At 48.9% G+C, this 26380-nt stretch overlaps 6 protein-coding genes across 6 annotated transcripts; 3 read left to right on the forward strand and 3 right to left on the reverse strand.

The window, feature by feature from the left end:
- Positions 1-1979: 1979 nt before the first annotated feature.
- Positions 1980-4412, reverse strand: EDB82DRAFT_495716 (carboxyl transferase). The gene is made up of 3 exons (XM_025733502.2): positions 3560-4412; positions 2458-3502; positions 1980-2400 (listed from the first exon to the last, which is right to left on the reverse strand). The coding sequence occupies exons 1-3, from the start codon at positions 4105-4107 to the stop codon at positions 2278-2280; spliced, it is 1716 nt and encodes a 571-aa protein (XP_025584401.2). The 5' UTR covers positions 4108-4412; the 3' UTR covers positions 1980-2277.
- Positions 4413-4514: 102 nt separating this feature from the next.
- Positions 4515-5880, forward strand: EDB82DRAFT_426774 (acyl-CoA dehydrogenase/oxidase; the record flags this gene model as incomplete). The annotated part of the gene is made up of 2 exons (XM_025733503.1): positions 4515-5704; positions 5790-5880. The coding sequence occupies 2 exons, from the start codon at positions 4515-4517 to the stop codon at positions 5878-5880; spliced, it is 1281 nt and encodes a 426-aa protein (XP_025584402.1).
- Positions 5881-7768: 1888 nt separating this feature from the next.
- EDB82DRAFT_495722 (uncharacterized protein) lies at positions 7769-9745 on the forward strand. Its single transcript, XM_025733504.2, has 5 exons — positions 7769-8621; positions 8672-8741; positions 8804-9229; positions 9283-9403; positions 9452-9745. Exons 1-5 carry the CDS (start codon positions 8261-8263, stop codon positions 9509-9511), a joined length of 1038 nt encoding a protein of 345 aa, XP_025584403.1. The 5' UTR covers positions 7769-8260; the 3' UTR covers positions 9512-9745.
- Positions 9746-14175: 4430 nt separating this feature from the next.
- Positions 14176-16132, forward strand: EDB82DRAFT_136779 (uncharacterized protein). The gene is made up of 3 exons (XM_025733505.2): positions 14176-14499; positions 14553-14743; positions 14801-16132. Exons 1-3 carry the CDS (start codon positions 14379-14381, stop codon positions 15995-15997), a joined length of 1509 nt encoding a protein of 502 aa, XP_025584404.1. The 5' UTR covers positions 14176-14378; the 3' UTR covers positions 15998-16132.
- A 443-nt stretch (positions 16133-16575) lies between these two features.
- EDB82DRAFT_136800 (uncharacterized protein) lies at positions 16576-21973 on the reverse strand. The gene is made up of 3 exons (XM_025733506.2): positions 21936-21973; positions 21753-21881; positions 16576-21475 (listed from the first exon to the last, which is right to left on the reverse strand). Exons 2-3 carry the CDS (start codon positions 21786-21788, stop codon positions 16988-16990), a joined length of 4524 nt encoding a protein of 1507 aa, XP_025584405.2. The 5' UTR covers positions 21789-21881; positions 21936-21973; the 3' UTR covers positions 16576-16987.
- Positions 21974-23557: 1584 nt separating this feature from the next.
- Positions 23558-25467, reverse strand: EDB82DRAFT_523346 (uncharacterized protein; the record flags this gene model as incomplete). The annotated part of the gene is made up of 3 exons (XM_025733507.1): positions 23558-24123; positions 24177-24356; positions 24696-25467. The coding sequence occupies 3 exons, from the start codon at positions 25465-25467 to the stop codon at positions 23558-23560; spliced, it is 1518 nt and encodes a 505-aa protein (XP_025584406.1).
- Positions 25468-26380: the final 913 nt, after the last annotated feature.

Here is a 26380-nt window from a genome sequence, read left to right on the forward strand (position 1 = left end):
GAAAGATGGAGTGCAACCTGCCCGGACAAGGTACCTGCCCTGTGTCTGCGTGTGATGAGGCTATCGGGGACGGACCCTTGAGGTTAAGTTCGAGCAAGCAGGGAAAGCACGAAACAGGACGATTCAGCACTGGACTGGGCGAGATAGCAATGGAACGATAGCTTCATTCATTAGCATTACCCTTCTATCAAAGCAATGACTTCTAATTAATACGTTCTAATCAACAGGGTCGATGCCATTGTAGCATGAAAACGCCTCTGACCATTCATAAGCTCTGAATCCAGGTCAGAATGGCGAGCACAGAGCGCAGAGCAAACAGGCACAGAGAGATATATGAAGGGGTACCGGCCGTGACCTCTGAAAAGGGCGTTTCTATCCGTCCATTGCTTCGGCTAACGGTCGACCGTTTTCCCCCAAGCCACTGCTTTCTACTGGTTCAATTGAACTCATTCTATGTCAAAAACCCACTGTCTTCCGTCTTTTGTGTCAGTCCCACCAATCATGAAAGAGTATCACGCATGTCACAAATCGAAACCCCCTGGAAGCCAACATCAAGTGAGTACGTACCACTAACATACAGAGTGTTCCATGCTCACAGAGTTCAAGGTTGTGTCGATCCCATGCCAAAAATGTCTTAGTAGAAACACTAGCTCATTCTGTTCCTGCAGCCGAGATCCATCATCACTGAATACTAACACAAATATTTCACGAGATGCACTGCTGGATAATTTTCAGCGGACATACTTTATTACTTCTTTCGCATGTAGTACATATTGCAACGCTGTAGAATTTGTTCTATGTACTTTATTTTTCTCAGCTCTCTGATTAAACGCAATATAATATGACTCCGTCAGTGCGCAAGCATATGGCCGAATCTTTCCTCTCTTTAGATTCATCCACTTTGCGCCGAATTGACTCTTGAGCTCAATCCAAGCCAGCCTTGATCAAACTCCACCCAAGGCCGAACAGGATGAGACGGAACACGATGGAACTACAATGTTTGGATGAACTGAACCATTCCGCTGGAAGAACGGACTGATACCAGCCGGGCTTAACTAGGTAGAGGTGGGCTAGCTCTTTCAGAACATTGCTTTCAGTACGCGGAAACGAGCGCCCGTCCCTCGGATCATGGACGATCACATCGAATACACTCGTGAAGCTTAATAAATGAGGTTCAATTTGTTTGATGCACTAGTTGCAGTTATGCGCGATTTCTTATGGGCAGAGTTCCTTTCCTTTAATCTCTTTATGAATCCCTTTATTTAACTTAGCTTGGGGTTGTGCTGATTTCTGGCATTGGTTATTCGGAATAGCGGGACAAGTTGCCAGTGTATCCGACACTGCGTTTTTTGTAATACATCGTGTCATGTTGTATCCTGTCTGTATCTTACGACACACCCTCAGACTCAAAGTTAATGGATGAAGGCTGTGTTTCACCTTTTTGGAGCCAAGATCTGACCTCGATCGACTACTTCATTGATTGGTCAAACATATGACCAAAATCCAAAAGCGACGTGACACAACTGAGACAGGATGATTGAAGTTTTTTTTGTTTACTATAGCTCATATTGGACAAAAGCAAACTTGGCTGATGTTTTTGATGCTGGAAAATGCAGACAATTAACCATGGAAGGTGCTAAAAGAGTTGCTTGGGCTGTATTCCTTAGCGTGTTTCAAACTTGCATGTGGTGGGGGTGAGGGGCTTGGGGGATCCTTTCGCGTCATCGCCTGATAGCTCCAAGGGTCTTGGGCATTGAAGTGTCGATCATTTCTTGAGAGTGTGGTTTTTCTCGTATTTTCTCTAGGGTAGTTAGCTTAATTTGAATAATGTACCAAAATACATATACTTCAGGCTCTCAAACTGAGTTGCTTGTTATGTGCTTAGGATAATAAGCACTGAACGGGCACATAGGTTACCCACCTACTGGGTAGCAGACAAGTTGGCCTTCTGAGTCTCAGGGTACAAAAATAAGTAGTCTAAGAAGTGTTTGCCTCAGTAGCATAAACTAGTCAACGTTTCGTCTCTTATGCTTCCATCGGTCAACTTTTCTCATACCCTGATGCCTATCAAGGGTGGGTAAGTCTAGATGCCATGTAAGCTTACGTATAAGCCTCTCAAATCGCAACAAGGTCATGTCGGGAGAATGAGGCGCTGACTCCAACGGGCAGCAAGGATCACGAACTATACGCGGTGTAGACCCGTACCGTATGTAGTTCATGCATAGCACATAATTGAAAGTTGGTTCTAACATTACTATATTTTACTTTAATGGATCTCTACATTCTGAAGACACCGAACTTGGTATCGCCCGCCTTGACCTCGTTCCTACCTCCCATAGCAGCCTGTAGGCCCAGACCCAGGTACCGTCTTGTATGTTGAGGAGGAATAATACCGTCGTCCTGTGAAGGTGTTAGTCCTTAATGCTGTGCAGCAAGGTTTATGCGTATATCACTTACCCATAACCGTGCAGAAGAGAATGTGGCGTCACTCTCCTTTTCGATGCGCTCCTTTAAGCCCGCATCAACTGTCTTTCCAACTGTTTCCATAACAGCAGCTAGTTGCTCGCTACCCATGACACCCACCTTGGCGTTGGGCCACATCCATAAGAATCGCGGGCTGTATGCTCGCCCGCACATTCCGTAGTTACCAGCGCCGTAGCTACCGCCAACAACGACAGTGAACTTGGGCACGTCTGCGCAAGCCACAGCAGTCACAAGCTTAGCGCCGTGCTTTGCAATGCCCTCCCGCTCTGACTCTGAGCCGACCATGAAGCCAGAGATGTTCTGGAGAAACACAAGTGGAATGCCACGCTGCGAGCAGAGCTCGATAAAGTGAGCACCCTTGACGGCCGACTTGGCGAAAAGAATACCATCATTGGCCACGATGCCAACCTTGTGACCGTAAATCTCGGCGAAGCCAGTCACAAGAGTAGTACCGAAGTCGCGCTTGAATTCAGAGAACTCTGAGCCATCCACAACTCGAGCAATGACCTCGCGGATGGGAAGAGGTTTTCGCAGATTGGTGGTAGCAATGCCAAGAAGCTCCTCAGGGTTGTGGAGTGGTTCTAAGTATGTAGGCTTGGGAGCTTGCGTCTCTGGTGACTTCTTGGGCCAGTTCAGGTTGCTAATGCAGCGTCGGGCCAACACCACGGCGTGGGCATCGTCCACAGCCAGGTAATCTGTTACACCAGACACAGATGAGTGCATCTTGCCACCTCCTAAATCTTCATGGCTGACAACTTCTCCTGTCGCTGCCTTGACAAGAGGAGGACCGGCAAGGAAAATATGACCCTGCTCCTGAACGATGATGCTCTCATCACTCATGGCTGGGACATAGGCACCACCAGCTGTACATGGACCCATGACCACGGCGATCTGGGGAATACCCTCCGAGCTCATGCGAGCCTGGTTATAGAATATGCGACCAAAGTGATTCTGATCGGGGAAAACGTCGGCCTGGTGGGGGAGGTTGGCGCCGCCGCTATCGACAAGGTAGATGCATCTGGTAGCTGTCAGTTAAGGTGATCTCATGATGAGGCTGTTACGCATATGTACATACGGCAATTTGTTTTCTCTGGCAACGGCCTGAGCGCGCAAGTGCTTCTTGACTGTAATGGGATAATATGTACCGCCTTTGACAGTGCTATCATTGGCCACAATGACACAAGTCACGCCCTCGACAACACCAACACCTGTGATGATACCACCTGCTGGCACCTCGGCTTCAGGGTAAAGATCATATCCAGCCATAGGAGACAGCTCCATAAATGTAGTCCCAGGGTCGATCAATGCCGTAACTCGGTCTCTGGGCAGCATCTTCTTGCGCTCAATGTGCTTCTGCCTAGCCTTATCGGATCCTCCCTTCTGGATCTTGCGGGCAAGTTCCTGCATGCGGCTCATGACCTCGCTCATTTGCTTCTCATTCTCCTTGAACTCTTCCGACGAAGTATCGACGGAAGTTTGAATCCGTGAGATTGCACCTGCATGGTGTGGTGGAGTGAGGTTTGCGACAGCTCGTTTTTGTGAGGATATCTGTGAGCGGGAGCTCTGGCGACCGAATTGGCGACCAAGGAGCATCGCCTGACGAGATGAACGTGATAGAGTCATCTTTGGAAGCTCTATGAAGATTGTAAGGTCCCAATTACTCAAGGCGGATCTACGATGACAAGTAGAGGTAATCGTAGAAAAAGAAGAAGAGCCTCTTTCAAAGGAATCGGTCGGGACGGAAAACGAAGCTCTCTCTAGTAATTCTCCAAAGCCGAGACGCGGGTTACGCTAGAGGCCGAGGCTTGTGACGTATCTTAAAAACCTGGGGTAAGCGGGCCGGCCGCTAGAAGCCGTGAAGAGCCGGGTCACTCCAACGCGGCTATTGTAGCCTTTGCTGGCCGTGTCTCAATCCCTCGGTCGGTTCAACGTCAACGGGAAAGTAAAGCAAAGAAAGAAGGATAAGCTGGTTTTTTTCATCCTGACTTTACAATCTCTTCTCATTCACATCTCTTCATCACACATTCACAATGGCAAGCGTACGAACCCTCAGATCATTGGCGCGCCCAGTCGTTGCCCGTCAATGGCGTCCAGCTGTAACTCTCCCCGCTATCCAGTCACGATTGCACTCATCCAAACACCCCAAAGGCTTCGAGGCCCCTTCAAATGAGGAACTTGATGAGTTGAGAGAGCGAGTGCAAGAATTTACGCGCCGCGAAATCACAGAGGAGGTGGCGGCAAAGACAGACAAGACAAATGCCTTCCCAGCAGAGATGTGGCAAAAACTGGGTGAAGCTGGCTTCCTCGGTATCACAGCAGATGAGGATGTAGGAGGTCTCGCCATGGGTTACCAGGCGCACATTATCGTCATGGAGGAGCTATCACGAGCTTCTGGATCTATCGGTCTTAGCTACGCAGCACACTCACAGCTGTGCGTCAACCAGCTACAGCTCAACGGTTCACCCGAGCAGAAGCAAAAGTACCTACCCGGTCTCATCGCAGGCACAAGTGTCGGCGCGCTGGCCATGTCTGAGTCCGGCGCTGGAAGCGACGTTGTCAGCATGCGAACAACAGCAAAGGCTGTGGACGGTGGATATGTCCTGAACGGATCCAAGATGTGGATCACCAACGGACCTGACGCCGACTTTATCGTTGTCTATGCAAAGACAGAGCCTGAAAAGGGTTCAAAGGGTATGACTGCCTTCATCGTGGACACAAAAACCGAGGGCTTCAGCTGTGCTCGTAAGCTCGACAAGATGGGTATGCGTGGTAGCAACACCGGCGAACTCATGTTCGATGGCGTATTTGTTCCCACAGAGAACGTCCTCGGCAAGCTTAACGGAGGCGTTAGAGTGTTAATGGAGGGCCTCGACTTGGAGAGACTGGTATTGAGTGCTGGACCCTTGGGTATCATGCAGGCAGCGCTCGACGTTACCCTGCCCTTCACACACCAGCGCAAGCAGTTTGGCCAGCCTATTGCACACAACCAGCTCCTCCAGGGCAAGCTAGCAGACATGTACACAAAACTCCAGGCTTCTCGTGCTTACACCTACACAACAGCTAAGGCAGTAGACGAGAACGGCTTGATCCGTACTCAGGACTGCGCGGGAGCTATCTTGTATGCCGCAGAGCGGGCAACTGAATGCACACTTGATTGCATTCAGCTTCTGGGTGGAATGGGATATGTTGAGGAGATGCCTGCATCAAGATTACTTCGAGAGTAAGTCCACCCCGTTTAATTAGGTTCTCTATTACAAACAGGCCGAGATGACCTCTATGATGCAATATACTAACTTTGGACGCAGTGCCAAGCTATATGAAATTGGAGCCGGTACTTCCGAGATCAGACGTATGGTTATTGGCAGAGCCTTCAACAAGGAGTATGCGCAAGCATAAGGTGGATGAGACAAAGCACGATATCATGCACGGTATGGTGAAGAAAGAGATGTTCATAACATAGAACGGACGCAAAAGTCCTGATGAGTTGATGGAGCTTCATTCTGAGCAAGTACAAGAAGAGATGGAGCTCAGGACATATATGTCCCTGGGTCATACGTGGGAGGCTATTAGACCATTTCAGCCAAGGGTTGAGAGATCACACATAAAAATAGATACAAAAACAACACGAAACATTATGAAAGAAAGATCTTGAGCTCACATACACACACACCATATGTATGGTTAAGTCAACTTGTCCTCAATTCACGACAGAATAGGAATATTAGTAGATCGTGTGTTATGAGAATTGTGAGTCACTAGTACCAAAACATCTTGGTTATTTAAGCAATGCAGAGACTTACTTAAATTCATCATGAATTTTCTATCTCCCACGGAGCAAACGTCGTGATATGGCGGTGTTGGTGTTGACTGCCAGTCCCCACATCAAGATTTTGCTATTCCCGTGACATGTTACAAAAATGACAAGTCTCATCAGGCTCTTCACTTCGAGTGACAGGGATTATCTGCAGTTAAGTTCCATGTAGTTTCTACCAATCTCTAGAACAGGAAGCCCTGGTCAAATTTGCTTTTGACGACCGGTCTGGTCATCTCAGCAATAACTGATCGTCCTCATGACCCCGACGATCCTACTCAACAAAGGATCCTCAATTTCTACGATTTTCTTCCCTCAGTTTCCTCTTCCCCCTTTCAGATACGAATGGCTTCAATCGATCGATATGGTGACGATTGTGCATTGCAGTACGTTAATGTATGCTTATACCTCTAGCTTTGGTATACCGAACGGTGAAGTGGTGTCCATCGGATGCACACACCGAGTTCAATAGCCAGCTCTGATACGATGCTGTGATGGTACCTTTCTTTGACACATGTCGCGTGTGCATATTTGCTTCTTTCTTCAATAGGCTATGCTGCTGGCTCGATTCTGATCCTAGATCATTGCGGCTCTGAAACACTCGGGCGGACACGAGCGATGATTGTCTAGAACGGATTGGAAGCTCGTCTTGATGCCGTCGAGTGGAGTAGACTGCTGCATAGATACACCCACGGGCCAAGTAGTTAGAGATCATTGGAAGGGAGAAAAGACGGATTTCATGGGTATCGATATCCATGTGCTTCCTTGGCTGGGGAAGTTGTTAACCTAGTGGAGAATTTGTCTGACATCCACACCATATGCCAAAAATGGAAACCCGGGATCGTTTAAAGTATCCAGGGGTTATCCACTACCACGATCGGGCTTCTATAATTTTGGGTCTTGAGTGTTGAGAAGTTGCTGCCTAGCAGGCTTGTTGATGATATCGGAGCTGGCTTCCATCTCGCTTAGAGTGACGAGAGTATCGGAACAAGAGGTGTTTTCCTGTTTTCAGTATAGTCTTGATGTTGTTAGTAGAGATGAAAGTCAGGCTGGATTCTTAGACACGGAACTCTGTTCAAGTTGATGCCTGGGGCGGGGCAGCACTTAACGTACCACCACCCATCCACCATGGCTTGCAGTGATAGATGGATGGATGGACGGTATGTACGGTAAGGATGGAGACATGTGTCCAATACTGTGATGAGTTGTCTTGGTGAAGAAGGTAAAAGAGGGGATAAGATGGGAAATCGAATTCTAGACCGTCGTTTTTTCACCCAAATTGGATCATCTGAATTGTCGCAAGGATTCAAGATGGAAATTGTGGACCGATGAAATCCCAAGGGGATGGAAGGGAAGGAAGCCGGCCGGCCGGTCCGGAGGCGGGGGTGGGGGTTCACCTTCCATTTAGCTTTTTTTTTTTTTCGGTGAGTGAGCAGGTGGGGAGCTTTCAAGCTGAGCTCTCCCGTTCCTTCCAACCCTACCAGACCGACCTATCTGAAGGCAAGGTACCATTATTGCAGTACACGATGGAAAACAACCGTCCATCAGATGAGTCTCGTACATTCTATTCTATTGTGTACTTGAGTACAATGTAGCTTGGTATAAAGCTGAAATAAAATAAATACCAATTGATTTCCCACTCTCATTGATGATCATTCCATCCACGTCAGCTCCTCTCTCTTCTTCCCCCTGCATCTCAGTCATCATTATACCATCAGCATATCTTTTCCCCGTTTCGTTCCTGGGCGCTAATCATACTCTGCTCATCCCTGCACCATCGACGTCAAACTTCACGAGGGGAGCTTCAGCTTCATTCCCTAGATGCTCTGCCGCCACTTCCACTGAGATCATAGGAGCTGTCACTCGCTGTTCGCCTCCATAAGAACAAATTGATCCGCCAATTTCTTCCCCTCTTTTCTCCACGCTTCATTTCGTCCCAGAACCTTTTTAATCTCTTCCTTAGCCATGTCTTTTGCACCTTCTTTGCGTCTATGTGCGCGGCGTGTTGCTGTTTCACCTGCTACCCGCCCCCGATTCACTTTCACTGCTACGCGGAAGCTTCATAATGTCCCTCCCCGTCAGGACAAACCTGGAAAATATGCCCAGACTGATCCCCAGATCGAGGTTGAGTACCCCGAAGATCATGAGCTCCCTAGCAGTGAGCCCGTCTCGGGCGCTGGTGGCCAGTATGTGAAACCAACTCTGCCCACCTTCACACTCGATGGTCATGTCGGCATTGTCACTGGTGGTGCGCGTGGGCTGGGTCTTGTTATGGGCCAAGGAATGGTCTTCTCTGGATCCAATCTTGCTCTTGTTGACATGAATAGTAAGTCGTTATACCTTTCACAGCAAAAGCCAGTTCTAATACAATATCAGAGGAGGAGGCGGAGAAGCAAACTAGCTTGATTATTGAAGAGTTCAAAAAGGAGAACCCCCGAGCTCGACGGTAAGCTCACCACTTGTCAAGCTTCCAAATTGCACTGAAGGCTAATACAACCCTTCTCATAGAATCCCAAAGGTTACTGCTCACTATGCCGATGTATCTGATCCCGAATCCGTAGAGGCTTGTGTTGCCGAGGTCGTCAAGGAGCACGGAAAGGTCGACAACCTGGTCACCTCAGCTGGCTTCACGGAGAACTTCGAGGCCGTTAACTACCCCATCGACCGTCTCCGCAAGCTTTGGGCTGTCAACGTCGATGGTACCTATCTCTTTGCAACCTCAGTCGCCAGGCACTTGATGGAGAGAAAGGCACCTGGTAGTATCGTCATGATTGGTAGCATGTCTGGATCCATCGTCAACGTTCCTCAGCCTCAAGCTCCCTACAATGCCGCCAAGGCTGGTGTGCGCCATCTCGCAGCTTCCTTGGCGGTTGAGTGGGCCCAGGCAAACATCCGAGTTAACTGTATCTCTCCCGGTTACATGTTGACTGCACTGTAAGTCATACAGAATATTTTGAAGAGGCACTCGACTGACACGGATCCAACAGTACTCAGAAGATTCTTGACGATAACCCAGATCTCAAGGCGAAATGGACTTCCCTTATTCCCCAGGGTAAAATGGGACAACCCCAGGACCTTATGGGACCCGTGGCATTCCTTCTCTCAGATGTAAGTTGTGTAGTCCTACATCATGTGAGCGCAACTGACCATTTTAAGGCTTCTTCGTATGTGACTGGTGCCGACATCCGAGTTGATGGCGGTTACACCGTCACCTAGACATTCTCGTATAAAGGCGAAAAAGGGTTTGGCCAAAATCGCACCGTATTTGGTTTATGTGAGCGAGTTTGGAATTCGAAAATGTACCTAATGGTGGGAGAAAGGAGACCGTGATTTTGAACATCTCGAAAAGGAATTAATTGCATACTCCCCCTGGAGACTAGAATGCCTCCTTAGTTCAACTCCGGTTCTATCTCATGAAACAAATGATAATTTACGAAAGAAAGTCTTGATACTCAAGGTGACACAGCCCGAAAACGGACAGTTGTACTCTAAAACCCATGACATTACCGAGTGCAACCATCAGACGCCCAGCAATGCTGCTGTATTACTGAAGCGGGATCGGCCTGTAGAGATACCCCAACATTTTCGTCAAGTCCGAGGCTACGGTACAGCCAGACAAAAGCCCTTGTAAACGTGTTGATCACTTGTCATTGGGTTTTCTCCTTGTACGATGTGGTACAATACATTGTCGATGGATCCCCACGTGCTTCCGAAATGCAGCCACGGTGGACAGGCTTCGAAATAGAAGTGAGGGACATGCGTGTGGGTGTGGGTGTGCGTGAATGTGACCTACAATCTGGTGCAAGACGGCGATCTTATGGTAGGCTATTTGAATAGAATGTGCGTTATACTTTGTTTTAGACAACACATTTCGTAACATCTACTGGCTTGAAACTGTTGAGAGTACCAAGTTCTACTAGCTGGAATGGTGGCAGTACTTTGAAAAGCCAGCATCGGCATACGGGAACTAAATAGGAAGCTTATTATCTACTCTTGATCATTCGTAACCCCCTCCATCTCTTGTTGAAGCTCAATTCTAGGGTCTTGGGCAAGGGTCCCCACTACCACAAAGCTTGGTGTGGTTCAAAACGTGGGGGGAGGCAGGTTAAGCCGACGCTGATCTGGGCGGACTTGTTTTGTGGTACCTTGCACTGATTGAACTATTGAGCACGTGGGTGAGGGATCAATAATCTAAATACCTAAGAGGGATCTTCATTCGGTGTCGATGAAATTGGAGACTGGCAATGCAACAGGCCATTTGGTCCAGGATTTTGATGTGCGGGTTGTCTCTCTACTTTTCCACTACCCCAAATCTGGGGCTTCAAGCTTAAGCTCTCCACAGTTAGCCGAGTTTGCAAAGTTTCTAAGCCGACGTTGAGCATTGTTAACATCACCCCAGTTTTTTATTGGATGCTTCTCGGCAGTGGAACTTTACTTGATGCATCCTACAATTCCTCTCGGCCGACAACTTCATGGAGATCCCTGGAACTTACCTCAGAGTAGCTTAGACTAAGGTCAGCGAGGTGGCTGACTGCGAACCCCTCTTCAGTATCTCAACGTCAGGTGCCTTCAGGAACAAGCTTGTGCCGCCATAGTCCTAAAGGCTACAATGTGGTGTATCAGAACAAAGCGCAAAATCGGCCTTGATTGGTCTCTAGAAAACTAAATGAAGAGACACTTTGGAAGCGGGGAAGAGCCTCAAAAAGAAAAACATAAAAAAACCTGATCGAAAAGGTCTCGCATGAAACCTTTGCTGGGTGGCTGGTTTGATCAGTCACACGACCACGGATGGTCCTGGACAATGAATGACCCCGCCAAGAAACGGATCAGAAGACTCGAAGAAATTGACGCTTCTATAAGAGGAAAAGATGGGAGAGGAATCAAAAAAGAAAGGAACAATGGAAAAGAAGAAGAGGGGAAGCGGAGGGAAACCCGGTCGAACTCTTAGACATACATACATACATATAGGCTATGGCAAATACTGAGAATTGCATGAATGCCATGAACACTGTCCAGCAGCGACATGTTTATTTCAGGTAGGATGAGTGTTTCAGCTTCCGGGAAACTTGTTCTAGAAGTCGAAGGCAGAGACCATGTTTCGGTAGGATCGACGATCGTGCTGTTTTGGGCAGTTTCGAGTCAGGCTGCTTCAAGGGATGGGAGATAGGCTAACAGAACATGTGCAGAGCCTCAGAAGCATTCGTTGGATTATTTGGGGTTGTAAAATGATTATCTTGCGTTGGCGTTCTAAGGTAGCTCATTGCATACTGACTATCAGCTAGCAAGATTCGTTAAAGTGAACTTTTCGACATGGCAGGTATTTGTTTCCCAGCCTCGACGAGAGCAAATCTTCATTGCTTTCGAGGCGGTGAAATTACCTAATCGCCATGTTTGAGTACTTGGTACAGGTCCTGATTCAAAGTGACAGCTCGCCCTGCATATAAACGGGGAGTATGTCATTGTCATGGAAGTTGATGATTGGCGATATCTTATGTTATAATGGCTCGTGACCTTGATACTGAGATGTTTGCCTATCCTTGTCAATGCTATAGCCCCTGCCGACTGAGTGTACAAGCTCAGCCACTGGGCTACAATGACATCGAACAAAAGAAAGCATGAGAACAAAGTAGATCCGGTAACATTGGTATAGAATGGTAACTCATGGCGACTGGATACTGCCAGTTGGAACATCTAGACATAACGCATTTGTTGGTAAGTACCTGTGTCTAAGAAGAAATGAGAACTCTGGGCTACTGCGATCATCCGAGAAGATATGCCTCTCTGGTGGCCAGAATGTCCGTGTTGAAGAGATGGATGTGAATACCTATTACCCATGCCCATGTAAGAAATAGAAACCTGAAGTCTCCTGTAAAGTTCAGTTCGATTTAGCTGCCTCCTACGCACGTCACATGGAACCTAGGGGGGTGTCCACCCGCGTACGCGGTAGTTCAGGTTCCAATGTAACCTACATCTGTTAGCGTCCATTCTTAGCCTGCTATGCCTGGGCAGGGAAACCAGAAAATTTGAGACCTAAGCTTGGAATACAGAAGTTGATAGCCCAAGAGCGGGTCTGATAAAATGGCATGAAATAACCAAATTGTTTGATCTCTTGGGCAAGTATCAATACAGTATCAAGGTTTCTGCGACCTGCAAGTCAGGCGACTTACAGGTGACCTACTAGGGAGGTACCTAGCACTAGGAGCCCGCCAGCCCATCAAGCTCTAAACTAGACTGAGGCAGGTGCTCTGAATGGTGCCTTCCTAAGAAAAGACTTGAGCCCAGCAGGCTGGGGAAAGAACAGACCAGTCAACAACCACAAATCAACATATCTTTCTCCTCCATACCTGCATTGCTTTCCTCCCTCACAGTTGTGGCTTTTGCATGCCCCTGGCCTTCATATAGCACCCCATTGCACCTCGGACGCACTGCCTGCTTCGTCTGCCGAAGGGACTATCGACTCAACCACAAGACAGCTTATCCTTATAGCGTGCAAAACCTTTGGTGACAGGCATCCCTCACCTCAACCTACCTCCACCGAACAGATAAACGTGCTGGGCAATAAGTCGCTAAAAACACAGACCCCTGGTTTTTCTTTTGACGCAGAGGCTCTGATACATTCCGTCAACAGGGCTCATTCTGGCCTGGACCGGTCAGCGACCCAGCGGCCTCTCCGGAAGGTACCTGCCCGTCTTTCGCCGCCATCTAGGTACCTTGGCCAACTAAGCCGACCGAACTCCTTTTCAATTACTCCCGGCCCCCTCGTCACAAAGCCAACAATTCCGATCTATAATCACTTTGCCTACCTTTGTTACTGAATTTGCGGCTACGTACCGGAGTTTTGATCTGTTCTTCTTTCTTCCGAGATTTTCTCAATATTGTTTCCCTAGTATCGTCATCGACTCCGAAACTAATCGGCATCAAGTGTAAAGGCCTTTGCAGAGTCTTGGTACCTTGACTTCTACAAGACACGCCTTCACTGTCTGTCAACCTCCGACGTCGCCGTCCGCCGCCGCTATTGAAGTTTCCATATACCCCGGCCCGACGATTCAGCAGACCGAGCTGTACCCATGAACTCCAGCTGCAAGCATTCGATATCTTCAGCCATTATCATCAGTCCCTCCACCGGCTCTCCACCGTCTTTTTCTTTGGTTCACTAGCAGGTACAGACTTTTTTTTCACCTTGGGACCCTCAAAATTTTCTTACATCTGTGGCCAATTCTTCTTCTTTTCATATTCCTAATTGCTCAGCGCGCAGACTTTCTCCAATCTTAAGAACCTCGAGCTGCAGATGTAATGAAAGAGCCCCGAACGCGTTGTTACACTTACATAGCACCTATTCGAACGGCGCTCTTAATTTAGCTTACAGCTGCAACTAAAAGCTCGCGCTCAGTTAAGCTTTCGTTGCAACACCACTCGAGTTTCACACAGCAAAGCAGTTTCGCTTCACCAGTACAAGGTCCACTGTTATTCACTTTCGCCGCTTTTTCACACACAAGAAGCCAACTTTTGCGTCACGAGCTTACGAGTCACGAGCCATCCCGAAGCTCTTTTTTTGCAACAGTGTTTCGCTCGGAAGGAATCAACAATTACTAACCCACGCCAAGGGAAACAAAACAAGCATAGAGAACTGTATAACCTGGACTTTTGTGAACACCTAAACTGCGTCAGCTGCTGCATTCCTCATCTCGGTGTTGGTGTTGCCTGAATCCAAGCCCGTCTGAACTTATTCGACTCATTCACAACCACAAACTATCTGAGATCACTTTCAAATCTTGAGGTAGCTGCATTGAAGCTTTATGTCAGTTGCAGTTGGAAGAAAACAAAGAGGAACGATTTTATCGACCACCGAGTTACATTGTGCGCCCACAATCACTCAAAAGCATCAAAACTCATCCGCACACGGGTCACTCGCCTATCATTTTGTTTAAACGATCATGCTTCGCTTGTAGCCGTCAACAAACACCTTTGCACCAAGGAACCATCAGGGGTACTTGCAGACCAAATCAGATCACCAAGTTTGCATCCCGTCGCCGCAGAAGTTATCCATGACAGCCTGGTCCTACCATTTATTACAATTTCAATCATGGATCCAAGCATGCCGATGATGTTGCCAAAAGGCATTGTCACCAACTCGGAAAACATCTATAAGGAGGTTGCTGACTTCCCAATTGTTCCCCCTGACAAAGTTTGGAAGTATTGGCATGGTAAACCCATTGATCTTTCCGCACGTCTTTTCACACGGCTCATATTTGCTTAGTGTACACTACCACATATAAAAAGCTTCAGGATCCGACAGCATGTCGGCTCGAAAACTTTTGGTGGCATGTCTGGGGAAGTGATCGCAGGTTTCTTAAGGGCAGTGCCCTCGCCAAACTTTACGAAGAGATCTCCAACGGGCCAACATTTGTACCCCTCAAGGGACCACCAAACCGATGGGAGGGACCCGATGTATGTAGCATTGAGGCTTTTGGCCGAGGACTCCTCTCACCAACTGACACCGTGTAGATGCACCCCCTGATCAAGCAAATTCTGGAAGCCGCCGAAGCTCAGGCAACCCCACCTCTACCACAACCTCCAGGGTCCCACTCATCAAGACCTACCGACTCAGCGTTGAGAACCCTATCTTCGAGTGCCTCAAAACCGCCACCCACCCACCCGATCTTGAAAAAAGCCCGGGGTCCGTCGGCATCAGGACCACGGCCGACGGCTCGCTTTGTGTCACCACACGAATCTGCAGATGAAGATGAGATCCCGTCGTCGGGAAGCACAGCCGCGACAGCGTCTGAGGCGCCCGTGTATGTAACAGCTTCACCGAAGAAGAAAACGACTACAATACCTCCCCAAAAGCTCACTTCCTTATCACCTGTCGCCAATAAGAAAATGTCATCATCAAAGAAGCCGACTCCAACTGCAGAACCCCTTATTCGAGAAACTGGGTTTGGGACATCCGGCGGGTCGCGAAATGCCGTGCAGCAGTCTGCACCACCCAATACCCGCACAACCGTGGAACGTGACCAACCAACGAGTGTCCAGAGCAATGGTGTGGTGAAGGAACGCCCTTTAATGAGCGAAAAGGCACGTGGTAAACAACCAGCTGCACCTCTTCGGCCGGCATCACACAGGAAAGAAGCAGGAAAGGATGTGATAGCAGAGGAAAACCAGCAGACGTCGCCCTTGAAAGATCGCCCTTGTAGCATTCATCGCGAGAAAGGTGTACTCCCACAAGCTCGTTCACTTATAAATCTTTCGAACCATGGATCACGTAGAGGATCCAGGGGCTCTTCAATATCGACATTCGGCGTGGGATCTCTGGAGAGTAGCCAGAGCCAGGACTCGTCTGCCATGTCTCGGTCTCAGTCCCATGGCGGATACGACCAACACAAGCCGCAAAATGGCATCAGAGCGCCGGGTCTCTTTACAGAGGCCACCTCATCAACATCTAACGTTGCTGTCACAGGCACTATTCTCGATCAATCCGGATTTGGGTCTACATCAGACTTGAATAACATCGATCATGGACGACCCGAGCACCACACTATTTCTGCTGTGCCACCTCGGCCGTCTATTCTTGATGCTCGTTTCACCCCAACGCCGCCGACCACATCGGCAAGTGTGCCGTTAGGACGCACAAAAAGCCAGCTGACACTTCTCCTCGAACGCGAAAAGGCACGAGGCAGCGACAGACCGCGGTCAAAAAACTAAACATCTCCACTTCATTCTAAAATCACTATTTGTTGCTGCATATACTCGTGTTGAGGATTATGCATGCCATTTTCAACCAAATTCCGGCGTTCCTCTAGCGGGAATTACCGCTCTTTATACTGACCCGGAGTGCATGGCCATGGAGTTGTTGATGGGTGCATAGAAGTATGTATGGTCTTCAGTCTTATCTTATAGGTTGCCCATTTGCACTTAGTAACAAATGGCTCTGGTGCCAAGAATTGAAAGCTGCATGGTTGGTTCTTCCTAGATATATGATCGGTTCAGGAGTAAGGCGTTGACGGTGTAGCTGACTCGAATATGAGTAGCTTCAAGCGGACAGACTCAGAGGGAAAAGGAAGTGGGACGGGTTGGGTTGATACCATTATAGAACCAAAAGCAAGGCACCGCAACAGCATGCCCAAGTCACTATCGAAACACAAAAAGCCTATAAATAAAGTCAAGGACATATTCATCGTGGCCTGTGCCTTCAACTAAGTGCACAGATGGCTGTTTTGAACTCTAATAATAATAATGAGGTGCTGTGTATAAGTCTGTAAAAAATCTCAAAAGTCATAAAATCTGTGACACAAGTTCGATGCTGAAAAATATTGCTTAACATGGTATCTAATGTTACAGTTAGGAAACTGAAGGGTAAGATAAATAGCTACTATATATTATGATTGATAGGCTTTTGGTCCTGAGCGTGCATCTTGGGTGTTATCCAACCGATTAACCATCCATCAGTCCGTCCATCCGTCCGTCCATCCAATGTGATCCGTCAGTTTATGCATTAATCCAAGAATTTCGATGGCGCGTTATCGAGAACAAAGAGAAATGCACTGCTCTTTTTGAAACAGAGAAGCGCTGGAGCGAGTGTATGAGGGTAAAGAGCTAGGGACTAATTGTGTCGATAAATAGATGTTAAGTTATAACAGTTGTTGATATTATGAAGAGCGTGCGGTGAAGAGCACAATGCACGAAGAATATAGCTCACTCGTCAAGCTTGAACATTCTTCGTAGTGCTCCAAACTTCTTCTTCTTTGGCGTGCCGACCTCTGAACCATCAGTCGACATGGCATGGGAGCGCATTTGACTATGAGAAGTACTGCGACGCTTGAGGAAGCCTGTTTTGTTTGTCGGAGAAGATGGAGATGAGCCAAGACCGCCAGCAGTAGATGGCCTTTTCTCCTCATCGACGACGTATGTGTTCTGGGAGCCTTCATCAAAATGGTCCTCCTCTTCGTGAGCGTGCTCATGGTCTTTGAGAGGCCAATTCGCCCCACGTTTCTGCAGGCGTGAGTTATGGGCAGCTCCTTCACTGTTGCTTCGAATAACAGCAAGACGCTCCGGGGCACGCTCCAGATGGGTATCCTTGCGGGATGCGCTCTCACTTTTGTTGCGAGAAACCTTATCAGAGGGGTCCCTTTTGCGCCGCAGAATTGACGACATAAAGCTGCCTCGTCGCTTGTGGCCTGGCCGTTCCCCTGTTTTCTCGATAATTTCATTCTGGACGCCGAAATTGCCTCGCCCTGAGCCGTTGCGGTTCAATACTGGAGCAGATCGAGAAGCTGCACCATTGGAAGTAATTCTCTGCTGTGTTTGCTCTTCTTCGTCGTCGTCACTGTCTGGTAGGTCAGGGGAATCTTGAATACCAGCACGAGAAGGAGGGGCTTTCATGGCGGCAGCGGCGGCATCATTTGAAGTCGAGTCTCGCAGTGTTTTCGGTACACGCTTTTGCTTGGGCATGGGCGAAGGAACGTCCTCGTCACTGGAATCGGCAAAACGACTACGGAAAGATGGGCGCGTCTCATCTTCGTCGCTTGAATCTTCGAAACGACTCCCGCCTTTTGATTTCTTAGCTTTGGCTGAACGGCCAAATCCAGAAAGACGCTTGCGAGAAGACTCAGCTTCAGACGATTCGGAGCGCAGGGATTGTCGCATACGACCACCCATCGCAACAGGCGGAGGTGAACTTGTGTTAGAGTTGCGTCGGAACCCGGTAGGAGATAGCGACCGAAGGCTGAATCGACTACTTCCACGGGGAATTTCTTGAGCTGGTGATGCCGCTGGCGCTGGTTCTCGAACGCTTCCTCTCATCGTCTTACGGAAGCCAAGACCTTCCCCACCTCCCATCTTTGCACGTCGGAAACTGCTTTCGCTGGAGTCAGATCCTCGGCGTGTCGGGGCTGGATTCGTGGCACCTCGCATAGTAGGTCCCCTGTCTTCAGAATGTGTGCGACGTTTGGTTTTAACCGTCTCGGATGCGGTTGCTGGTTGATAAGATGTAGGCCGAGCACCCTTTGGAGTTGGGGACATGTTGTGTCCATTAGCCGTAGAGCCGTTTGCTCTAAGCGATTTACGCATCCCAGTGTTCGGAGTGGTACTAGCCTCAGGCTCTTGACGAAGAGACTTGCGTAGATGGCCGTCGTGCGAATGCTGCGGGCTCGAGGGAGCAGCGCCAGATCTCATAGATTTACGCATGCTGCCATCCTGAGCTGGTCTTGAACTATCGACTGCTGGGGCCGCAGAACCTCGCATAGACTTGCGGAGCTTGCCTCCCCCGTTTGGTGTTGCGTTGTTGGAAGTGGAAGTATGTTCCCGACGCTTTTCAACATCATCGCGGGGCCAGCTCGTGCCTGGTTGAATTTGATAGATTCGTTTCGTATCGCGATGCTTTTCTGGAACTTCGGCTTCTTCCACGGGTTCTCGGACTGGTTCCTTCACACCCTTTGCCTTGGTGTGACTTGTAGTCTTGTGCTTTGGTCGACGCACTGTTTCTTCTGGGATGGGTTCTTCGTCAGAATCCTCCATAGCCTCTTTTTCAAGCTGGCGTCTACCCTCCGGGCTTAGACTCCTCCAATACGCCTTTGCAGTCTGCCAGTCACTGGGTGACTGAAGAGGCAACTGAGGGGTGCTTTTTACAGGCGTAGACTGCCGAGACTTGTCGGCCTCTTGAGATTTGGCCATTGCCCTTTCTAATACCTTTTGGGGAACAGTGGGCTCAACGGGGCTATCCACAACTGCATCGAGCGATAAGAAGCCGTCACCCTCCATATCGGACAGGTCCTCATAAGCGTCACTGTAGATGCTGCTCCCATCGGATTCTTCTGACTCTTCTTGGATATCATGCATCTGGGAGTTTGAGGATACTGCACTGTTTGACTCGAAGGATCGTCGAGTCGCAATTTGTGCCGGCTCTTTACTCTCATCGGATATTCCCTTCTTGTTGTTACTAGCGTCAGTTTCTGCAGGAAAATCTCCAGGGACATCAAAGAAGTCTGAAGGCGAGTCTGACTGGTTTTCATCTGGGATACGCGGACTAGGATGTATGATTGAAATCGTCGGTATGTTGTCACTGGGACTAGATTTTGCCGAACCACTCTCAACTCCGCCAGTTGTATCACTGACTGTGGTTTGTGTTTCAAGCCCGTGGCCTGTGGATGTCTGAGTCTCTAAGTTTCCGATGTCTGATTCAATATCGGATTCCAAGTCGCTGTTACTAATATATCCCTGGCCGTCAACAGAGGTGACTACAGGAGGCAGTGGCTCTCGGTATCTGGAGGTGTTGGCTTCATTGCGAGAGGCTTCTTCTTGTGACAAGATAGAGCCAATAGCATGATCACTGGACTGAGCCAAATCCTGTGTAGTTGACTGATCAGCCGCAGGGTATGAAGATGAAGCAACTGGTGGTGATGCTGATCTGTCCGTGGGCCGAACCAGGGGTCGTTCCTCGGGTTCTCTGACCTTCTTCTCACGAACACTTCCAAAAGAAGGGAGAGCAGGACGGGGGGTCATTGTTTCGTCTTCGTCCAAAGTTATCGAGTCTCTCTTATTCCGTCCGATGATGCTGTGCCAAGGCTTCTTAGACTGAGGACTGGCTAACCGTGGCGAATCCGTATCAGATGCCGGCGTAGCCTCGCCCATAATTGCTGTGTTTCCATCATCAAAACTAACCCGCACACTTTTCTTTCGTGAAATATCTGAATCTTCTCGAGTCATGCCTGACCATGCAACGGATGCGTCTGAGCCATCTTCTGAAGGAGACGCGTCACGAGGGCTTGAATATTTGAGAGCAGATTTTCGAGGTGACAATGATCGTGGAGGTGGCTCGTGCCTGACGAGTAGTTGATCGGCTTTGGGCGCAAAGTGTGTTGTGCGACCGGGACTACGGGCAGGGCTTTCAGAGTGTACACGAGTGCGACGCACGCTTTCGTTGTGATGATCCACCAGAACCGATGGCTGCGTTTGGGGCGGAGTAGTAGACTTGACAGGTATCGCATCGACTTCATCCACTGGGCGTTCCTGGGACATAGTCGTCGTGACCGGCTCGTATTCCTCCTCCCGTTCACGATCTTCATGTACGATTGACGGGCGCTTCCTAACGGAGGTTTCAGACTTGTTAATTCGAGGTGGGCTTGCAACAATGTGATTTGTTTGCCTTGACGCTTCATCGTCTGACTCTAGATCCGACTCGTTCATCATTTGCTCCTCAAGCACGCTGGGCCTTGCTACAGACTTTACCCCACGCTCGACATCTGGTTCGAACTCAAGATCCGGTTCTGGCGCGGGCTCCGGCTCAGACTTGACTGGGATGACCTCTTTGGCCTGTCCAGGTTGTGTAACGGCCGCATGAACGACTGGCGGACTTTGTACGTGTTTGGACGTTTTAAGTGGCGGAGACGCTGGTTCGACTGCTGTACCCTTTAACCGTCCTAATGTCCCCTTGGAAAGATGGGTGCCAGCCCTGGAGCTTTCATGCTTCTGTTTGCGGACAGGTTTCTCGGATGCATCTCGGATATTTTGTTCTTGCATCAGCAACTGCACCTGAGGAACCATCCGCCTTGAATTGGGATCGTACACCATTTCGTTGTTTGATTGACTGGGTGAGTCAGTCATAGAACGGGGATAGGAGAAGTTGATGGAGCTTGGACTGGTGGGACGTAAATCTACTGACGCTCTCTTATCAACCACGGTGGCTCGTCGCATATTGGACATATCCCCAGCTGCAGCTGCTCCAAACCATGTGCCTTGACCGTTTTTCATCTTTTGGCTGGCTGTTTGAAAAGACTGCGTCTGTAAACTTGTTGCCCGTTTGCGGGTTGGGTTCTTTGCATCGGATTTGGCTTGCTCATTTTGAGGAATCTTGGGGACCGGAGGAACATCATTGGACTGTGGAGCAGGGTTCCTAGCTGGCGATGGCGAAGGAGATCGAAAGGTCCGCTCTGTCATGGAATTCGCACTCGGCGATCGATGAAGATCCCGACTCCGCCTATCCCGGCTGCCGGAAGACGATACAGATGCGCTCCTGCGCGAAACTCGCTTCGATTGGACCTGAGAGACATTTGTTGGTGTTGTAGGTCGAGCTTTGAGAGCGGCTGCGGCTGCTGCTGATGACAAAGATGGCGTTGTTTCCCGTCGCATAAAGGCCGATGCGGCGGCGGTCGCAGCGTTGGGATTGGCGGTCTCCCTTGTCAACGGCTGCGATGATATCGCCATGTTAGTGGTGCAAAGATGATTGCAAAGTCGATGAAAAAAGAAAAGAGAAGATAAGAAGACAAGGAGAGAAAAGTCGCGAGAAGAGTTGAAGGCTGATGATAATACAATGGCCAAGGACGAATGCGGCAAGGCTCACAATACTAAATGCCTTTGACGATCATGGCAGGTGCCGTGGCGCTCGAAACTCAAAAAAGCCAAAACCGGTTTTGCAGAAACGGACGGGAATATGAGTATTAAAGCAAATTACAGATAGACTCACCAGAGAGGGAGTGCGATGCCTCCTTGAACCAAACATGATGGGCTGGCTGGATTAGGGTGGGCTAGATCGAAAGCGGCGCGAGGCCAGCAAAGCTCAATAGGCGGCTTGCATTCAGGAAGGGCCGCGGATCTTCGGGAGAAAGTCAACAATGACGCTGAGATGTGAGTCAAGTTATCCGCTCACATTAAGATGCTATTATGTTGTGTTGGGAATACGTCAGGTTGAATGATTGAATGAGACAGAAATTAGGGCTGCAAAAGTAGTTTGAAGAAGAAGAGGGAGGTTCCATGCTAGTTTAAGAGACGATGACGACAAGTATCGAGCCACTGCGCACCAGCAACGCTAGCCTCAATTAGAGACCCACTGAGCTTTGCTCCGATTGATCTAGCTCCATTGCCAGGTCAGGTCTCAGGGCCAGGGGCGCGCATCGCATCACATAAGTAGCATCGCATCGCATAACAGAGGAAGGGAAGGGCTTAATAAAAGGGTCCAATAAAAAGGTTTGGCATGGATGTGACATTTGTCCAGCCATTGGGAACAATGATACTGTCATGTCCTCCCAGCTCATGGCACGTTGGCATAAACACGTGGTTGTTATTGTACAGAGCAGAGTCTTTGAAGCACCTCCTTATCCTTGATGTACACTGTGCAATGGGTACGTATCATGTAACTAACTTTCCTGTTTCTTGTGCCTTGACAATCTCAGCTGCAGCAGGAAAACAACCCGGCTACTGCACAGATCTTTCAAAAGATCACTAATCTACTCCATTCGTAGATCAGTTCCTCATCAGGTCCAGTTCGGCAGGCCTCAAGATTGCAGCTGCCGAGATCTACAAGATTTTCTCGGCGGAATAAACATAAACAATCTGGGGGCCTTGGGTTGCGTTGCGTTGCGTTGCGAGGAGTGAGGGTGGATCGCCCACACGCATGCACGCACCAGTTCGTCGCCGAAAAGCTTGGCCCCATGTATATATATAACTCTATCTGTGTATAGAAACATCTCCGAATTAGTACCTATTGAGACAGGAAGACGTTGCAATAAGGACAATGAAACTTTGAATACTGTCAGATTGTCATCCGTACATACCTGTCACTACCCTAATAAACTAACTTAAGGGTTCATGATTCTCAGCTGCATCTAAATCATAGTCCCCGCCACATGGTTAGATCCATCCATATCCACCAAGGGTAAACTCCAACTGAATTAATAAGGGGCCCTCTGACGTCAATATACAACTAGATCGTTTCATCTGTATTTGGTTTTGTTCACTTCATGCGATTCAGGACTCTCTAGACAACTGCACATATAGCATATCAAAAGGACGAGACAAAGCAACTGGCTAACAAAGAGTGGTCATAAAAGTATTTACTAGTACAGCTTTGCCAATACACACTGCGGCTATTCTTGACACTGAAAGTGTACTTATACTATCCATGGTGGCACATCCTACCACATTCCTACACCTGATAAACCGTAGTTGCTCTCAGTTACTGAGCCATCTCCCCACCGAGTGGCTCAGTCTTCAGTAAGCCGATACTTCCCCTGATCAAGTAAGAAGCAAGTGACTCGTAAGTCGTTAGGGTATTTCTGCAATGTCCAAGACCAATAACAAGAAACAAAGCCATTGGAGTTGCGGAACCCTTAGATTCAACGAAAACGTTCCGCATTGCACCAAGCCAACTGAAAGATGGCACCTCGTTTGTCCGTATCTTCTTGGTTGATCGATAACGAATGCACTTTCCTCAGATTGACAAGAGGAATGTGGTCGCTGAAGCAGTGCAATCCCCTGCATCATGTTCAAAGCTTATGGTGGTGGACCATCTGCTTTTATGTCGGGCCCCGTCCGTTCTCCAGGAGAATCGGGATAGTCCTCACCCTCTTCTGACTGGGTCGAGTGATGGTGGTTCGTGTCCATATGGCCGGCTGGTTCCTGACCTGGCGGTTGAGTAACAGAATGCTCTCCCCTGGACGACGCCTTGCCACTCTTTTTACCTTTCCTGCTCTTCGCCTTGGCCTTCTCAAGAAGTCGCTTGCGATCAGCTTCCTCTTGTCGACGTTTGCGATCTTTGATCTCATACATTCGGATCAGTGCTTTGGGAGGTTCACCGAAAATGCTTTCGTACTCGCAAAATTCACAGATCCAGTCGTGTGTTGCGCTGTTGGGATTTGTTCGTCGAGTTTCTGTAGCAACTTGACGACGGCGCCTAGCAGCCCTATCAAGTGACCGATCAAGACGGCGCTTGCTATCCCGACGAGAACTCCCGGAGCCTCTACTAGCAGCAACGGAGGAACCATCATGGTGAGCAACACTGCCAGCTGGCAAAGAACCAGGGCCACCCTGGGTCGACATGCTGTGCTTATTCGCGTGGCCTTGTGCTCAAATCAGTAAACGTACATCTTCATTGTCTCGTGTGCACACTTACCAGGCCACCGGATAGTGCCAGGAACTTGAGATTCACAGGTGAAGGTGAACTGGGTCGAAGCTGGAGTGCTTTTTGTCACAGCCGAATGTTGCTGGAGTAAGCTCACGTTGTCCTGGCCCTGGGGTCGCAGTTTCTCAGCGTTTGCTATAGCGTTTGAGATTATACCGCTTCCTTCTTGTTCTAATTTTCTGTGTTAGAGTCTGGTAACCTGTTGATGATAGTGATGAGGGGTAATTATAAGCGAGGCCGAGTGCGAAAATACAGAACAGATAATCAAAATATTTTGTACGTTGCTGGGTGGCTGCATCACTAAGGTTCCGTTCTGCCCCATATACGCAGCACAAAAGAAGCATAATGTCATTGATCCTATAGGTCGCCTGATACAATAGGATCATGCATAAGACTGGCCGATGAATGCTCAACTGCCATCACGGATCCATTGTTGGGAAACAAGACAATAGAACGAAAGAATAGAGGAACAACACGTGAACCTGTGCGTGAAAGAAAAAGAGAACTTACCACCTGGTGCCCATTGGGGTTGAGCAGGTTTTGGTGTTCGTCCGATCCACGAACTATTGCCATCAGACAAGGCTCGAAGTGGGCTTCTACCGTTCCTCGAGCGCCCAAGTCTACCTCTACCAGAACCTGAAATCCCCTGACTGTTGGTTATGAACCCACTGGTACTTGAATGCGGGTACGATCTGTCATTATGCAGCTCGTTGTCAGGTGAATGTCCTGTGCTAGTTGAAATAGCAATGGACCCCATCTCATTGTTCAACGCTTGAGTGTTATTCAATATGGCGTCTCCTGCGGAAGGTATCTTGCGCTTCTTTTTGTTGCTTGTGTTCTCGAACAAATCATAACCGTCTGCCGATGATGTCGCTGAAGGAGGCGGCTGTGCATTCGTGCGAGGCTGGTCTGGCTTTGAATGTCGTCGAGCACCACGGGTCAGGATCTTTGGAGGCGACCGAGTGACCATGGTACTTCGCAGGGTCGTTTCTTCATCATCACCGTCACGCATTCCCAGACCGTTCTGTCTGGGGGTGTAGTTGCGCCCTGTTTCGGTCCTTCGGCCCTGTTGAGTTGGGCTTGTAGATCCTATCCTTGGCGGGCTTCCCTCGTCCTTGAGAGTATATGGCGGATAATAGAAAAGGGGGGTGGTTTCGTGCGTTGGAGGGGGGTATTTGATCGTATCCGCGACCTCTGAAGAGAGCTTCTCTCGAAGTCGACGTCTCGGTAATGGCCGAATCGGTCGCTCTGGAAATAACGACGATGCAGTATCTGGTGACATATTGGGACTATGACCTGCGCGCAAAGAACGCAAATTTCTCGTTAGCAGATATATCACCAGAAACCCGATAAGAATAGTCACGGCCGAGGCAGTATCCAACATTGCGAGGGATGTGATAATGGGAATATTTCATGACGTTGCCAGACATCGCTCAGCCTGGGCAGCCATTGAGAAAGGTTGAAGTATCAAGACTTGCCAGGCGTCACAACTGCCTCGCAGCGTCCAAAGTGAATGGAAAGCGTACCCATCAAACATTGTATTGACTCTGATGCAAACCGCAAAAGAGGGAGCAGGCGAACAGCAAGTGTGGCCAAAGGAGGGGTCGTGTCGCAGTATATGCAATCAATATATTGTCGACAAACTGTCTTGATTGTAGTGTGCTGAGAATACAATCCGAAGGGGGTATCAAAACCGTGATTCGCAAACGCCAACACCGAGTTCGAGGCCTTGATGTTGTCTCAGAGGGGTAACTTGGTTCGGTCGGGCTATAAAACGTTCTGTGTGCGGGTCAGAACATATTGTCGACATAAGGTATCACGACTGGACGTGAAGTACTAGAGCGAGTTTCGGCCTGAGCCAATCCAGCCTCAGCCTTGAACCTCGTCTCAAATACAAAGTCAATCGATTCTTGAAGAGGTTATACGAATGGTCGCTGGACTCGCTCGTTGTCCAAGGTCGGGGCTCGCTTACCCAGTCACGGCCGGGTTACTTGTGGAGGGGGGCTTGAGAGACTGGAGAAACCTCAATCCAAACTCGTTCACCCGCTGAGGTCCAAAATCCAACAATAATTGACAAAAAGAATCCAGAATGTCGGTAGCCTGCAAAATAACAACGCGAAGCCCGATAACACCTCAAAGTTGTTGTACAGTATCTGTAGCTGTGTGGTTAAATCATCACCAGTGGAGTTGTCACA

This window comes from Fusarium venenatum (genome assembly GCF_020744135.1).
Source record: "Fusarium venenatum strain MPI-CAGE-CH-0201 chromosome Unknown EDB82scaffold_2, whole genome shotgun sequence".
NCBI classification, from domain to species: Eukaryota; Fungi; Ascomycota; class Sordariomycetes; order Hypocreales; family Nectriaceae; genus Fusarium; species Fusarium venenatum.

Coding starts and splice junctions, on each gene's coding strand:
- EDB82DRAFT_495716 (XM_025733502.2), bottom strand. CDS start 4,107: ATGACTCTATCACGTTCATCTCGTCAGGCGATGCTCCTTGGTCGCCAA. Junction 3,503..3,559: donor GCCAGAGAAAACAAATTGCC/GTATGTACATAT, acceptor GACAGCTACCAG/ATGCATCTACCTTGTCGATA. Junction 2,401..2,457: donor TCTCTTCTGCACGGTTATGG/GTAAGTGATATA, acceptor ACACCTTCACAG/GACGACGGTATTATTCCTCC.
- EDB82DRAFT_495722 (XM_025733504.2), top strand. CDS start 8,261: ATGTCTTTTGCACCTTCTTTGCGTCTATGTGCGCGGCGTGTTGCTGTT. Junction 8,742..8,803: donor GAGAACCCCCGAGCTCGACG/GTAAGCTCACCA, acceptor CCCTTCTCATAG/AATCCCAAAGGTTACTGCTC. Junction 9,404..9,451: donor TGGCATTCCTTCTCTCAGAT/GTAAGTTGTGTA, acceptor GACCATTTTAAG/GCTTCTTCGTATGTGACTGG.
- EDB82DRAFT_136779 (XM_025733505.2), top strand. CDS start 14,379: ATGGATCCAAGCATGCCGATGATGTTGCCAAAAGGCATTGTCACCAAC. Junction 14,500..14,552: donor AGTTTGGAAGTATTGGCATG/GTAAACCCATTG, acceptor ATATTTGCTTAG/TGTACACTACCACATATAAA. Junction 14,744..14,800: donor ACCGATGGGAGGGACCCGAT/GTATGTAGCATT, acceptor GACACCGTGTAG/ATGCACCCCCTGATCAAGCA.
- EDB82DRAFT_136800 (XM_025733506.2), bottom strand. CDS start 21,788: ATGTTTGGTTCAAGGAGGCATCGCACTCCCTCTCTG. Junction 21,476..21,752: donor GGCATCGCACTCCCTCTCTG/GTGAGTCTATCT, acceptor ATATCATCGCAG/CCGTTGACAAGGGAGACCGC.